This window comes from Pleurodeles waltl, chromosome 2_2 (genome assembly GCF_031143425.1).
Source record: "Pleurodeles waltl isolate 20211129_DDA chromosome 2_2, aPleWal1.hap1.20221129, whole genome shotgun sequence".
Classification (NCBI taxonomy): Eukaryota; Metazoa; Chordata; class Amphibia; order Caudata; family Salamandridae; genus Pleurodeles; species Pleurodeles waltl.
The window spans coordinates 879,780,081-879,794,398 of NC_090439.1; the positions used below are offsets into that span (position 1 = coordinate 879,780,081).

General features: G+C 44.9%; 1 protein-coding gene across 1 annotated transcript in view; it reads right to left on the reverse strand.

The window, feature by feature from the left end:
* Positions 1-1,997: 1,997 nt before the first annotated feature.
* Positions 1,998-14,318, reverse strand: part of ANKRD46 (ankyrin repeat domain 46) — a 165,412-nt gene continuing 153,091 nt past the window's right edge. Inside the window, exon 5 of the mRNA XM_069220557.1 lies at positions 1,998-2,493. Coding sequence (XP_069076658.1) covers positions 2,277-2,493 — 217 coding nt within the window. The 3' untranslated portion in view covers positions 1,998-2,276. The remainder of the gene's footprint in view (positions 2,494-14,318) is intronic.

Below are 14,318 nucleotides of genomic sequence, written 5' to 3' on the forward strand. Positions count from 1 at the left end.
TGGTTATAACAGTACATTTCCCATTAATTTGCAGTGTTCATATACACATTTTCACTTTCAAACACAGTGTAGTAATCTAGCTCAGCAAGTATAGAATCAGCTTTCCTAACAGCCCAGTCATCAGAAACAACATCGGAAACAACACCAGGTTTAATTACATCACTCAATGATATTTTAAACAAATATGGAATTTGAATTACCTCAGTAGGACGGTATATACTGAAGGGAACTTTATCCTAAACTATCCCACATGGAAGAGGAATTACTGAAATGTTCACCAAGGACAAGACTCTTCTAACATTATGGGAGGAAAGGTAAGGAGTAACACCTTATCCACTGGCTCAACAGCAGCGTGTTCAGGAAGATAATGTCCATTTATCAAAATAAAGAAAACAATCACAAATCCAAACCATAATAAGAAAAAGGCTAACAAAATCAGTAATAGCCACAGATAATACCATGGATAAATGAAATACTTACAGCTTACATGTCTTTGAAACAGTTTCTGTAGCAGTATTAGATGAAGTTGAAGAAAAGTTATTAATATAGATGAAATAACAAGTAGTCTGTGCAGACACAGGAGCGGATGTAGCACTCATTTGGGACGTAAAACCATTTTTTACTTTCCCTATCATTCTGTAATGTTCTATCACTAAGAGCCTTCATGGTAATGACTTTATGCATCTGCACTTACAACTTGTGAATTGTATTCTTTGAATTTTTGTAATACGTCTTTCTATTTTTTATAATTCTGCCCTAGAACTCGATTGAGTCTGTCCTCAATTTACTTTATTTTTGATACGTTGTGTGGTGCCTTTCCTTGGGAGACACTGCCGCATGAAATTCAGGTTTCCGGCCCACTGTGTGGGCGTATGGTTGAGGAATCTTTTTGAGGTGTAGGAATTTAGGTTCCACAGTTGAAGTTATTAATCCTGTTGGCCGTTATACTTCTTGTGCAGGATATTTTGTCAGTCTCGGATTATTAATGCCCTCTATGGACCAGGTTATGGCATTGTCTTTTTAACGCTGCCAGATTATAGTTAAATCATATGTTCGTTAATTTTGAGCCATGTTTGCATTTCCCCGTCTTTATTGGCATCACCTTGTTAAGTGCAAGGTTGGTTTTATGGTTGTTCCAAATTATTGCATTTGAATTGTTAAGTGCAGCAGCTGTTGGTCCAGTCACTTTGTAAAGCATGTCTGACACACTGAGGTCTGGATGTGTCTCCGAGGTGTTGGCATCTGTTATGGTGTGTGGGTATGGGTGATAGCTCATATTCAAGAGAAGTATGGAAACGAAAGTGCAGTCTGACCATATGTGAAGATAGATATGTGGCTTATGTAAAATGTGTGTGAAAATCCGATCAACGCCATATCCTGCCGCCGGTATGGGGCAGTTCGCCACTTAAGTGAGTTAAGACTACATTCTTGTTATAACGTTTAATGCCAATCCATTGTCGTAACGTTGACTCATAGACTGAAGTTACCGAAAATTGAAATTTTAGGTGCTAAGGTTTGCAAATATAATCACAAAATAAAAGGTTGTCTAACAATTAGGGGTTGTATTCTGGCAGTTGATATATTGTAACAATGATGAAAGTCCTTTTTGGAGAAATTGCACATTGTGCTACGAAAAAATGAATAACGCGTTGTGTATTTTACCATACAAGCTATACCAGCAGAATACACAAGGGTGACATCTTTCCTTTTTTATTCACACTACAGTTGTTGTAGATGGCAGAAGTTTGCAGTTCCTTCAACAATCAAGTATCAAAAAGCCCTAAATATATGCGCTTTACTTCATTTTGGGGGGGGGGCAAAATTTGTGTTTTGGAGGGAATAGTGCAAAACACCATTCTAAACATCAGTTAAAATGAAACATTCCTTGTAATGTATGAAGTTCTATGCACAATGCGAAATAACGTGGCAACAGCAGAAGTTAGATGTTTCAATTGTACGTAGCACGGACATCAATGAAACTGAAACCAAACAAATAGTTACTAGTGTGGACAGCTTTTATTTTGTGGCTGCTCCCGTGATGCCTCAGGTCTCCTGTGGAACCACATCTCTTACCATACAAGACATTAGGAATGAAAAGCACAACTTAAGGATGCTTTGATATGCAGTGGATGAATGTTTTAATAAGGTCATACGTGATGATGCATGCAATAATCTACTATGAAAGCAGTGTATAAATAGCTCTGAAAGTACTGTACAAACAGCTGCCTTAATGATGAATGAAAAGTCACAACGTTACATGACAAACACCGCTGGCTTTAATGCACCAACTCTGGTTGGTTTTCTACAAAAGGAAGCACCCCACTGACATAATAAGCAATGCCAAGGGAAAGTAGGGCAATGACAATTATTAGAAGCAGAACCCTCCAGAAGCCCAGATCCTCGACAAACTCTTGCCATGTGGTCCGAAAGCTGGAGAGAACCCCTTCGCCTTGCTGCAGGTTTGGGTTCAGCAGGGAATGGCTTTCCATAGCACTGCAAAGGAAGGACACAGAAAATCAGACAAAAACAAACAATGTGGAGTTTAATCAAACACTGAGCTTGCCAAAGGCCTTGTCACAACCAACAAATCAATCATTTTACCTACGAAGTTCATTGCCAGCAGGCAGATTGTGCTTTTTGGCCAAAGACAGAAGTGAACTAACGACTGACCCGGACAAACCGTAAACATCATTCTTCATTTGTTTTAAGTCAACAAGAGTTTATTACAATGGAATCTCTGATATGAATAAACTAAATGACTAAATTATAAAAGTCCGATCATGAAAGCAAGTCCGATCATTAATGCAGTTCTCATGGGTAAGTTTGTTTTCTCCGAGCGGTCTCTCTTTCTTGATACAATACTGTTCTCCTTGCTTAGCAATGTTAACTTCCTAATTTCTCTGACTACGCCTCTCATGTTTGGGTTCTTTTTTTCACCAGGATCTCGCTCTCAGTAGCTTGGCTGTATTGTTTTATATTGAAGTTGCATTTATGCACTGCTACAGGCAAGGTGCTGAACAGCAACTGGTAAAATGGAAGCAAAGTACTCTGTGGGAATGTTTTTGATCGAAGAATGTGTCTCCGAAAGAAGGCCCACAGGAGTAGTTTGTAATGACCAGAATCGTGCTCGTATTCTATTTTGTGAATGTGTCTATGTGTGAATTAAGCTAAAAGGAGAGAGAGACTGGGGGCTTAAGCATTAGATGCTGTGTAAGGATGGTTACAAAATTGGGCAAATTGCCTATCTTGAAGTGTTGTGGCGTAAAACATATGGACGAAACTACTCAAACCAGGCACTACAAAAATATAGCTATGCTTACACAGTGATCCGATGGTCGCGGTAGGGCCCACGGGGACTTATTTTTTGGGACGGGCACTGGGGGAAAGAAAAAGGAAGCGAATGATGGAAAATCAGGAACAAAGAATGAAAGCCGGGATGAAGAAGAACCTTAGAGTGCGATAACGGAGCTGGGAGAGTCTGGTGGAGGATGAAAAGGCATTAGTTGGAATGAAGACTATGTTGCCTTGGTATTTAGAACTCTTCACATTTGATAAAGCCGACTGCAGGGTTCTGTACAAAACTTTAGACCTCAGCGCGTATTATTTTACAAATTAAGCACCAAGTATAGAAATAGTGTGGCAGAAAAGCCACTACTGTGCATGCATGCGTATACCTACTACCAGGAAAAGGCTGTATCAAACAGTTTAAACCACACAGAATACTGGTATCAGGTGAAGGAAGAGTACTCTTGGAGGGTGAAATCCTGCATCTACTGTAACATATGCTTGGGAGTTCACAGTGGGACAACTGAGAAGTAACCCAAGGGAACTGCGAATATACACTCTGCCATGGGGTATATGCTCGGAGAAGTCCACGAAGAAGTGGAGGAAAAAGCAACCCATAGTTATTGTCTTTTTTTTCTCTCAGCCAGAATATATTTACTGCTGAGAATATCTACACCGATGAGAACAAAGGAGTGACAAAGGAGCAACTATTATATGACCAGTTGATGTGTATGCTTGATTAGACACACCTGGTGTGCCAGGGAGCAACCTATAGGAATAGGCATAACACAATCAGTTGTAGTACATGCTCTGATGAGTCACCATGGCGCAACAGAGATGCAACTATTAGATAAGCAGTAATATAATATTCCTGATGCGGCTATCTACGGGTGGCTGTGAGCAAAGCATAGGTATAGTATTAAAGAACCAGCTATTGTAGTTGCTGAGGAAATGACACAGCAGCAACAGGCAGCAAACCACAGAAACAAACATTATAATCTTGTATCTGCTCTGATGACTACACCAAGGAGCGACTGATATACAACCAGCCACAGAATACGCCTCAGTAGTCCACCTAGGTAAGGCAGGGAACATTACAGGCATTTTACAACCAGCCCCAATACATGCTCTGATCAACCACTGGTTTAACTTTGACTAAGACAGAACAGAACAGAATGGAATCTACAGAGGTGGAGACCCCCCTCTGCTGATTTCAGAGTTGGGAGGAGAGCTAGAAACCCATCAGGCAAATTAACTTTTCTAGTCTAGACATGTTATGCTTTTTAATATAAAAACACAGAGACGAAATCAATGGCCGGCCAGGATCCACACAGGTTGATCCTCTGCTATAGAGCTGGCCATACAGTAGCATTTCTCACTAGCTGATGGACAGTACAGAAGGGCATTGCAATTCCATTCAGTGACAGTACACAACTAAGGCTGTGAACAAACTCAGTCATGGAATTAACTGCTGCAAATAAACTGTCTGCTTCCTTGCTGGCTGGGCCTCAGATTCAGAAAGGGACATCAACGTTGAGACACACAACCCTGCACAAATATACCAACTGGGTGTGTGTGTCAATGAAAACAAATCAGAGCCCCACACCAATATGAGCACTTCTGAATAAAATCTGTAACATCCACCCAAAATTGCCAAGCGAGGAAGGCAGATTAATATTAGTTTTGTTCGCCAACTCCATGCACTACCTCCATCCATTTAACACATACATCAACTTACAACTAAAAATGCATGCAAGTACCTTGGAAAGCTATCAGGCCAAAATTAAAAGTTGTAAAAACACACTGATTTACCTATATAAAGTCAACTACATACACAGCAATGCCTACATTTTAAAATTGCATTAAAAAAAAAATAATCAGACTCTGGTTTGATGGAACCCTCCAAACCAGGGCAGAAGTTAACAGATCCCACCCCCCCCCACTGGTGCGGAGTGATCATAAAATGGTGGACCACATGCAATTCAAATACATACAACATAACAAACCTCTCACAGGGCATATAAAGGAGATGGCCATTAACTTCCCTCATGCCTAGAATGACAGTCTGAACACAAGACACAATCAATCAATATTTGTAAAGAGCGGCTACTCACCCATGAGGGTCTCAAGGTGTGGGGGGGGGTGTGGGGGGGTGAGGGGAGGGACCTCATCCAAAGAGCCACATCTTGAGGTTCTTCCTGAAGATGGTGAGCTTTTGGCTTTGTCTGAGGTGCAGGTTGTTCCAGCTCTTTCCTGCAGTGTAGGTGAAAGATCGTCCTCCGGCGGTGGTTTTGCAGATGCGATGAACGGTGGCCAGGGCTATCTGGGCGGAGCGGAGGGATCTGGCGGGGGTGTGGAAGGAGACACGGTGGTTCAGGTAGGCTGGTCCTTTGTTGGGTATGGCCTTGTACGTGTGGATGAGAAGCTTGAAGGCGATTCGCTTCTCGACCGGTAGCCAGTGGAGGGTCCTCAGGTGTTGGGAGATGTGTTCTCGGCAAGGGAGGTCCAGAATGAATTTGGTGTGGTGTTCTGGATGAGTTGACATTTTTTGATGTTCGTAGCTGAGGTGTAGGGCGTAGAGAGCATTGCCATAGTCGAGCTTGCTAGTGATTAAGGCGTAGGTGACTGTCCTGAGACAGTCTGCTGGGATCCATATGAAGATCTTCCAAAGTGTGCCAGCAGGAGGAAGCAACAGAGTTTACCTGGCGGGTCATGAATAGGGAGACATCGAGGATGATTCCTAAGTTGCGAGTGAACTCGGTCGGTGTAGGCAGTGGGGGGGGGGGGAGGGCACCGAGGGATGTGGCCCACCAGGAGTCGTCCCAAGCTGAGGTGGCGTTTCCGAAGATGATGAGCTCAGTCTTGTCGGAGTTGAGCTTGAGGCAGCTTTCTCTCATCCAGGTGGCGACGGCTTCTATTCCTGAGTGGAAGTTCGTTTTGGCTGTGTCCGGGTCTTCGGTGAGGGAAATGAAGAGTTGTGTGTCATCGGCATATGACACAATGTTCATACCATGGCTTCCGACGATGGCAGCAAGAGGGGCCATGTATACATTGAACAGTGTGGGACTCAGTGAGGATCCTTGGGGGACTCTGTAGTTGACTCCTGTGGGTCTGGAAGTGTAGGGCGGGAGTCTGACCCTCTGCGTCCCCCAGGAGAAGAAGGAGTGGATTAATTCCAGGGCTCTTCCGCGGATTCCTATGTCATGGAGACTGATGTGCAGAGTGCAGTGGAAGACCGTGTCGAATACTGCTGAGAGGTCGAGGAGTATGAGTGCTGCAATAAGGCAGCGGTCTAGGAGTAATCGGATGTCGTCGGTGGCTGCCAGGAGGGCTGTCTCCATGCTGTAGTTGCTGCGGAAGCCGGACTGGGAGTTGCTGGCCTCAATGAAATTCCGTAGTTGTGCGTTGATTGCTTTCTCCAGTACTTTGGCAGGGTAGGGTGGCAGCGAGATGGCTGGACATCCTTTAGTTCTGATGGGTTGGCTGAAGGTTTCTTCAGGAGAGGGCCTATTTTGGCGTGTTTCCAGTCCTCAGGGAAGGTGCGCGTGTTGATGGAGCAGTTGATTGTGTTACGGCGCTCGGGGCAATGAATGCGCTGGCTCTGATATATATGTGGTGTGGGCAGGGGTTAGAGGGGGCTCCTGAGTGGGTGCTGTTCATGATGTTGACGGTTTCCTCTGGGGTGAGCGTGGACCAGCTGTGGATGGTCTGGGTGGGTTCTGGGGGGGTGGGTCTGTCACAGGTTCTGGTGCCAGTATTTTCCGGGAGAAAGCGGTCATAGAGATCCTGGATCTTGTGGTGGGAAAAGGAGGAGAGTTTGTCGAAGAGGTCCTGTGAAGGGAGGATGCTGGTGGCTTTGGGGGGGGGGGGGGGGGGTGGGAGAATCTGTGAACTTGTTGATGGACTGAGAAGCGTTCCTTAGAGTTGTGTGCAGAGGAGTTGATGCGCTCCCAGAGTGTGTCCTTCCTTGCGTTCTTGATTTTCCGTCAGTGGGCAGCGGTTGCGGCTCTGAATGAGGAGAGGTCTTCGCTGGATTGGCTGTTCCTCCATTTTTTCCCTAAACGACTGTGGGTACGCTTCGATTCTTGGAGTTCGATGGTGAACCAGCTGGCTTTCTTATGAACGCGTTTGGCTGATGTCAGTCGGAGAGGGGCTAGAGTGTCGGCGCATTCGGTGATCCATATGTTGAGATTGTGCGCTGCTGTGTTGGCATTATTGGAGGGAGGAGGGAGGGATTTGGTGAGCGATGAGGTGAGTTGCTTGTTGGTGATTCCGTTCCATTTCCTGTAGGGGGTCCTGGAGGTGCGGGTGCAGCTGCTGGGTGTGGTGATTGTGAAGTGTATGCAGCGGTAGTCAGTCCAGTCAGGGGCAGTGATGGTCTCGATGGTGATCCGGTTGCTTGAGGTGAAGATGGGGTCCAGTGTGTGTCCTGAGATGTGTGTGGGTGTGGAGACCAGCTGTCTGAGGCCAATGGTGGCGAGGTTGTCGAGAAGAGCGGTGGTGTTTGGGTCGGTGCGGTCCTGAAAATTCAGGTCGCCGAGGTGGAGGAGGTAGTCAACTGACGCCAGGGCTGGTGGGGGGGGGGGGGGGTGGGGGGGGGGGGGAGAGGGTAGCGATGACTACGACGTCATCTATGAGAGCTGGGTGGCCTGTACACCATTCTCTCACCAACAGAATAGCCACAGCAAATGCAGAGGAAGTGCAAAGACTCTTGGATCTACATGGTTTGCTTCAGGGCATGCGCTGGCCCTTGACGTGCCTGCACAGCCAACTCCGGAGTCAGTGTGAGTTACACTCTGTCTGAACTTTTTGTGCAGGGGCAACAATAGACAACAGTGGAGGAAGCTTGTCTACTGGCCCAAAGGGGTATCGTCAATGGACTCACTGCCTCATCTAACATAAGCTCCCTAGTCTAAACTCACCTCCACATTATATGTATTGTGCCCAGGGGCATAACTTACACCTCTGCAGTCCCCACGGTGCAGGGGACCTATTCAGCTTTTTAAGGGGTCCCAATTTAGCCCAAGACCAATGGATATTTTTGAGATATGGGAAACTAATGGGACACATTCTGCAGGGGGCTCTATCGTTTTCCTTAATGCCACTGTTGAACAAGTTACTTGCCTTCGGTAACGCCTTATTGGTAGAGACCCTATCTAGCCACATATTCCTTACCTTAGAATTATCCCCAGGTGTCAGACTGGATCTGAAAACTTTTTCGTGAGCAGTACCCCGGTGTACCACAAGTTGGAATAGTTCAGGTACGCGTGGCATTGTCGGCATCTTCTGTGCTGGAAGAGACGTGCAACTTACCTATATTGGCGCCACCCCAGTGCACTGTCAGTTTCTTTTTGTGACTTTCCACACCAGACGCGCAGAGCCACGAAGAACACTGACTACTGCTGCGGAAAACAAGCACCCTTAAAAGATAATAGTTATGTCCCTAGAAATTTGTTTGCAATTAATCAATCAGTAGATTTGTTCAGCGTTTGTCACCCATGAGGGTATCCAGGTGCAAAGCGGGAAAGAATCTGCAGCTAGACAGAGTTTCTATCAGATAAGGCACTACTGAAGGTAAGTAATTTGTTCATCTGATGGGGTGTGGTTAGCATCCACACAAGATGGCGGCTCCCAGTTGACCTCTCCTAAATCCACTGTGTCACTGAAGTTATTTATCTGCCCCAAATTGCCTGCCGTTGTTCAACCACAGAGGTCTGTACCACAATATGCTGGTGCACCCTTTTTGACAGCAATGAGCACCCAAGAATGCCGAAGGACTGACATTTCTGAAATGCTCCTAAAACGCTCAGAGATCCGCACTGAACAAAATGGTGGCAGCTGTCTCTCATCGCAGGTCACGGCTGTGAACAAGGAAAGCGCAAGCTACAGACAACGGACCAACACGGAGATGCAGCCTGATGCGTGCTACTCTACCCTTGAGGCGGTGAGCTCATAGAACTATTTCTACGCTTGTTTTACATCTCCAGCAATGTATACCTGCTCCCCTGGCACCACGCAATACTGCGGACCTAGAGACCGGCTCTTACAGCCTCCTGGGGATTGAACCACAGAGAGCTCTCACATGTTCTTAATGCTTCACAAGTTTGATCCAATTTAAATTATCTGTACAGTGTGCCACTTACACAATTTTATTGGCAATACATTGACAATGATTTAGATTATATTGAAATACATTCCAGTGCATTGGAATGAACACCATTACACATCCCATTATGTTTAGAAAGAAACAAACATTTAAATGTCTCTATACCAGCAAGTAAGTGAATATAAAGTGAATGCTTAAGGTGCATAATATTAACACTATATGACCAATTACTAGACACTACAAAATTACCTATTAACCCCTTCGCTGCCAGGCCTTTTCCCCTCCTGTGCTGAGCCTTTTTTTGGCTATTTGGGTCAGTTCGCGCTAAGACCCTCATAACTTTTTGTTATGTCCACATAAGCTATTCATGCCAAATTTGCGTCCTTTTCTTCCAACATCCTAGGGATTCTAGGGGTACCCAGAGTTTGTGCTTTCCCCTGGAGGAGACCAAGAAATAAGCCAAAATACAGCAAACATTTCGTTTTTTTCAAAAAAATGAGAAAAAAGGGCTGCAGAAGAAGGCTTTTAGTTTTCTCCCTGAAATGGCATCAACAAAGGGTTTGCGGTGCTAAAATCACCATCTTCCCAGCTTTCAGGAAAACCACATTTTTCAACACAATTTTGGCATTTTACTGGGACATATCCCATTTTTACCATTTTTTTTTCTTTCAGCCTCCTTCCAGTTAGTGACAGAAAAAGGGTGTGAAACCAATAATGGATCCCAGAAAGCTAAACATCTTTGAAAAATAAAGAAAATTCTGAATTCAGCAAGGGATCATTTGTGTAGATCCTACAAGGTTTTCCAACAGAAAATAACAGATGAAATAAAAATAATGAAATTGAGGTAAAAAAACAGCCATTTTTCTCCACATTTTACTCGGTATATTGCTTTCAAAAATCTGACATCGCAGGAAAAAGTTACAGTTACGTCTGCTGGACTCTTCTGGTTGTGGGCATATATAGGGCTTGTAGGTTCATTAAGAACCCTAGGTATCCAGAGACAATAAAGGAGCTTCACCTTGCAATGGGTTCTCATTCTATATCGGGTATACATCAATTCATTTGCTGAAATATACAGAGTGAAAAATAGGTATCAAGAAAAACTTTGTATTTCCAGAATAGGCACAAGATAAGGTGTTGAGAAGCAGTGGTTATTTGCACAGCTCTGAATTCCGGGGTGCCCATACTAGCAAGTGAATTACAGGGCATTTCTCAAATAGACTTTTTTTTCCACACTGTCTTACATTTGGAAGGAAGAAATGTAGAGAAAGACAAGGGGCAGTAACGCTTGTTTTGCTATTCTGTGTTCCACCAAGTCTCCTGATAAAAATGGTTCCTCACTTGCGTGGGTAGGCCTAATGCTCGCGACAGGAAAAGCAACATGGACACATCACATTTTTACACTGAAATCTGATGTGTTTTTTGCAAAGTGCCTAGCTGTAGATTTTGGCCTCTAGGTCAGCCAGAACCTAGGGAAACCTACCAAACCTGTGCATTTTTGAAAAGGCCTAAAAATGTTTTTCCCCCCTGGGAAGCGGCTCTTGCCCAAGGGGCAGCTCCCCTTATGAGTAAGTATAAAAATCTCTGGTGCCTAGTGGTTTCTGCCCCTCTTGGGGGCAGATTGGCCTAATAAAAATAGGCCGATTTGCCCCAAAGGGGGTCAGAAATAGCCTAAAATATATTTGCCCCCCAGGGGAATGACCCTTGCCTGAGGAGTCGCTCCCCTTGCATGAAATTGATGCAAAAAAATTAAAAATCCATGATGTCTAGTGGTTTCTGCCCCTCTTGGGGGCGGATCGGCCTAATTAAAATAGGCCGATCTGCCCTAAAGGGGGGCAGAAACGGCCTAAAATAAATTTGCTCCCCGGGGGAATGACCCTTGCCTAAGGGGTCGCTCCCCTTGTGTGAAATTGATGCAAAAAAATAATAATCCCTGGTGTCTAGTTGTTTCTGCCCCCCTTGGGGCAGATTGGCCTAATAGGCCGATCTGCCCCTAAGGGGGGCAGACATGGCCTAAATACAATTTGCCCCCCAGGGGAGCGACCCTTGCCTAAGGGGTCGCTCCCCATACATAAAAACATAAAGTAAATATGTATATATATATATATCCCTGGTGTCTAGTGGTGTCTGCCCCCCTTGAGGGCAGACTGGCCTAATAAAAATAGGGGGGCAGAAATGGCCTAAAAGTACATTTTCTCCCCAGGGAGCAACCCTTGCCTAAGGAGTCACTCCCCACATATAAAAAATAAATAAACAAAAAAATATTATCCCTGGTGTCTAGGGGGTTTCTGCCCCCCCTTCCCACCCTCCCCAGAGCAGATTGGCCTAATTATATTAGGCCGATCTGCCCCCAGGGTGGCCAGAAATGGCCTAAAAATAATTTGGCCCCCTGCTGGAGGGCCCTTGCCAAGGGGCCGCTCCCCTTATGAGTAAATCTAAAAAGATAATAATCCCTGGTGTCTAGTGGGCATTTCTGCTGCCCGATCACAAAAATGCTTGCAGAGACATGAAAGGAAAGGCCTTTCCTTTCCTTTCCTGCCTCTGCCTTCCCCCTCCTCCCGAGCAGAAGAGAAATGCTGAGCATTTCTCTTGAGCATGCTTCCAGCGCGATGGGAGGTGACCTCTGATGGTGGAAGGGGAAGCGATTCCCCTTCAGCCCTGCCATGGTGGGGCTGGGGGGGGGAAGCCCACGGAGAGAGCGCACCATTACGTCCCCGGCACAGAACCAGTTAAACAAGTAGAAAGCATTCTCTGGCACATAAAACTGGACTCCAACAACACCCTGAAATTATTATATGGTAGCTCTTGAACTCTATATCCGCGCTTCAGGGAAACTATAGTGGCATTACAATAGACACTGAATTGCCCTCCTACTGCGACACTCCCACAACTCGCGTTACAACTCCTTTATAGTGGCGAGCCACTACAACAATCTTCTTGCAGAATCACATGATAACTATAACTGATTTTTTTCTTGGTGAAGACCACCTTGGATCGCTTCCTTATACCAAACTTTTGGGCCAACGCTAACACTTGGATTACAATTACTTTGCAGTTCTATCAAACAACCCATCTCATCTCATTGTGAACATGGCAGATCAAAATGAACACAAACCCGTCAGATAGGACAATTAAACTTTGACTAAAAAGATCCAAACATGAACCTTTTCTCCTGGAATCACCTATCAAAGACAAACACGAAAGCCAATCCACCCTTGATGCGACTTTGTTGTTGTTGTGTGGTATAGTTTTGTCATATTTCAAAACAATATACAGTATACAAAGAAAGCAAACAAGAAGCCTCCAAAATTCGTAGATATACATCTGAAAATCTGATAGAGCCACATCAATAAGTGTTAAGCAGGTGAGAAATGAAGACGATCAACTTTAGAAAAACATCCCAAAGGTTCCTGCTACCTAATAATGATTTCTAAGACATACAACATCTACTACATGGAATACCCATAATACAATAACCAAATATTACAATACAATAATACCAGACCTCAATAGAGTGATGCAAAAATATATTAACATATGTATATAGTAACAAGTCAGCACCACCATTTTGCAATTATGCAATTATACTTCCCCTCTATCTCACCACAGGCCCCAGGAAAGGGCACGGATACATGCATTCCTAACAGGGTTAACAAACCTGCCCTCTCCAACCTGCCCCATCACTAAAAGTCCCAGAGCGTCAATAACCCTCACCTGAGTGGGGAAGAAGATGATAAGGAGCGACAGGATGTCGCAGGAGGGTAACGGAGGGTGGACAAAAGATAACACTGTAGAACCTCTAAACTGGAGACTCTGACTGAAGATGGGGCCTATGTGGCTTGCGGGGGGAGTGATATTCCTCCCTTGGAATAAAGAAGGGAGGTCCCGAAATGGGCCATAGAAGGAGGGAAATTGAGGTAAAGGAACACACCGGTGAGAGCCCTGTGAAAGAGAAGAGTGGGTGTCTCTGAGTATCACTATGCAGTGACATGGGTAAAGTCTCATTTAAAGAAGGGGTATCCAAAAAAAGAAAAGAGTATATGTAGGAAGTTGGCTCTGTATGTGCTATTTCAAAGTAAGGAATAGCATGCACAGAGTCCAAGGGTTCCCCTTAGAGGTAAAATAGTGGTAAAAATAGATAATACTAATGCTCTATTTTGTGGTAGTGTGGTCGAGCAGTAGGCTTATCCAAGGAGTAGTGTTAAGCATTTGTTGTACATACACATAGACAATAAATGAGGTACACACACTCAGAGACAAATCCAGCCAATAGGTTTTGTTATAGAAAAATATATTTTCTTAGTTTATTTTAAGAACCACAGGTTCAAATTTAACATGTAATATCTTGTTTGAAAGGTATTGCAGGTCAGTACATTAGGAACTTTGAATCATTTCAATTGCATGTATACTTTTCAAGTTATTCACAAATAGCTATTTTAAAAGTGGACACAGTGCAATTTTCACAGTTCCTGGGGGAGGTAAGTTTTTGTTAGTTTTACCAGGTAAGTAAGACACTTACAGGGTTCAGTTCTTGGTCCAAGGTAGCCCACCGTTGGGGGTTCAGAGCAACCCCAAAGTTACCACACCAGCAGCTCAGGGCCAGTCAGGTGCAGAGTTCAAAGTGGTGCCCAAAACGCATAGGCTTCAATGGAGAGAAGGGGGTGCCCCGGTTCCAGTCGGCCAGCAGGTAAGTACCCGCGTCTTCGGAGGGCAGACCAGGGGGGTTTTGTAGGGCACCGGGGGGGACACAAGCCCACACAGAAATTTCACCCTCAGCGGCGCGGGGGCGGCCGGGTGCAGTGTTAGAACAAGCGTTGGGTTCGCAATGGAAGTCAATGAGAGATCAAGGGATCTCTTCAGCGCTGCAGGCAGGCAAGGGGGGGCTTCCTCGGGAAAACCTCCACTTGGGCAAGGGAGAGGGACTCCT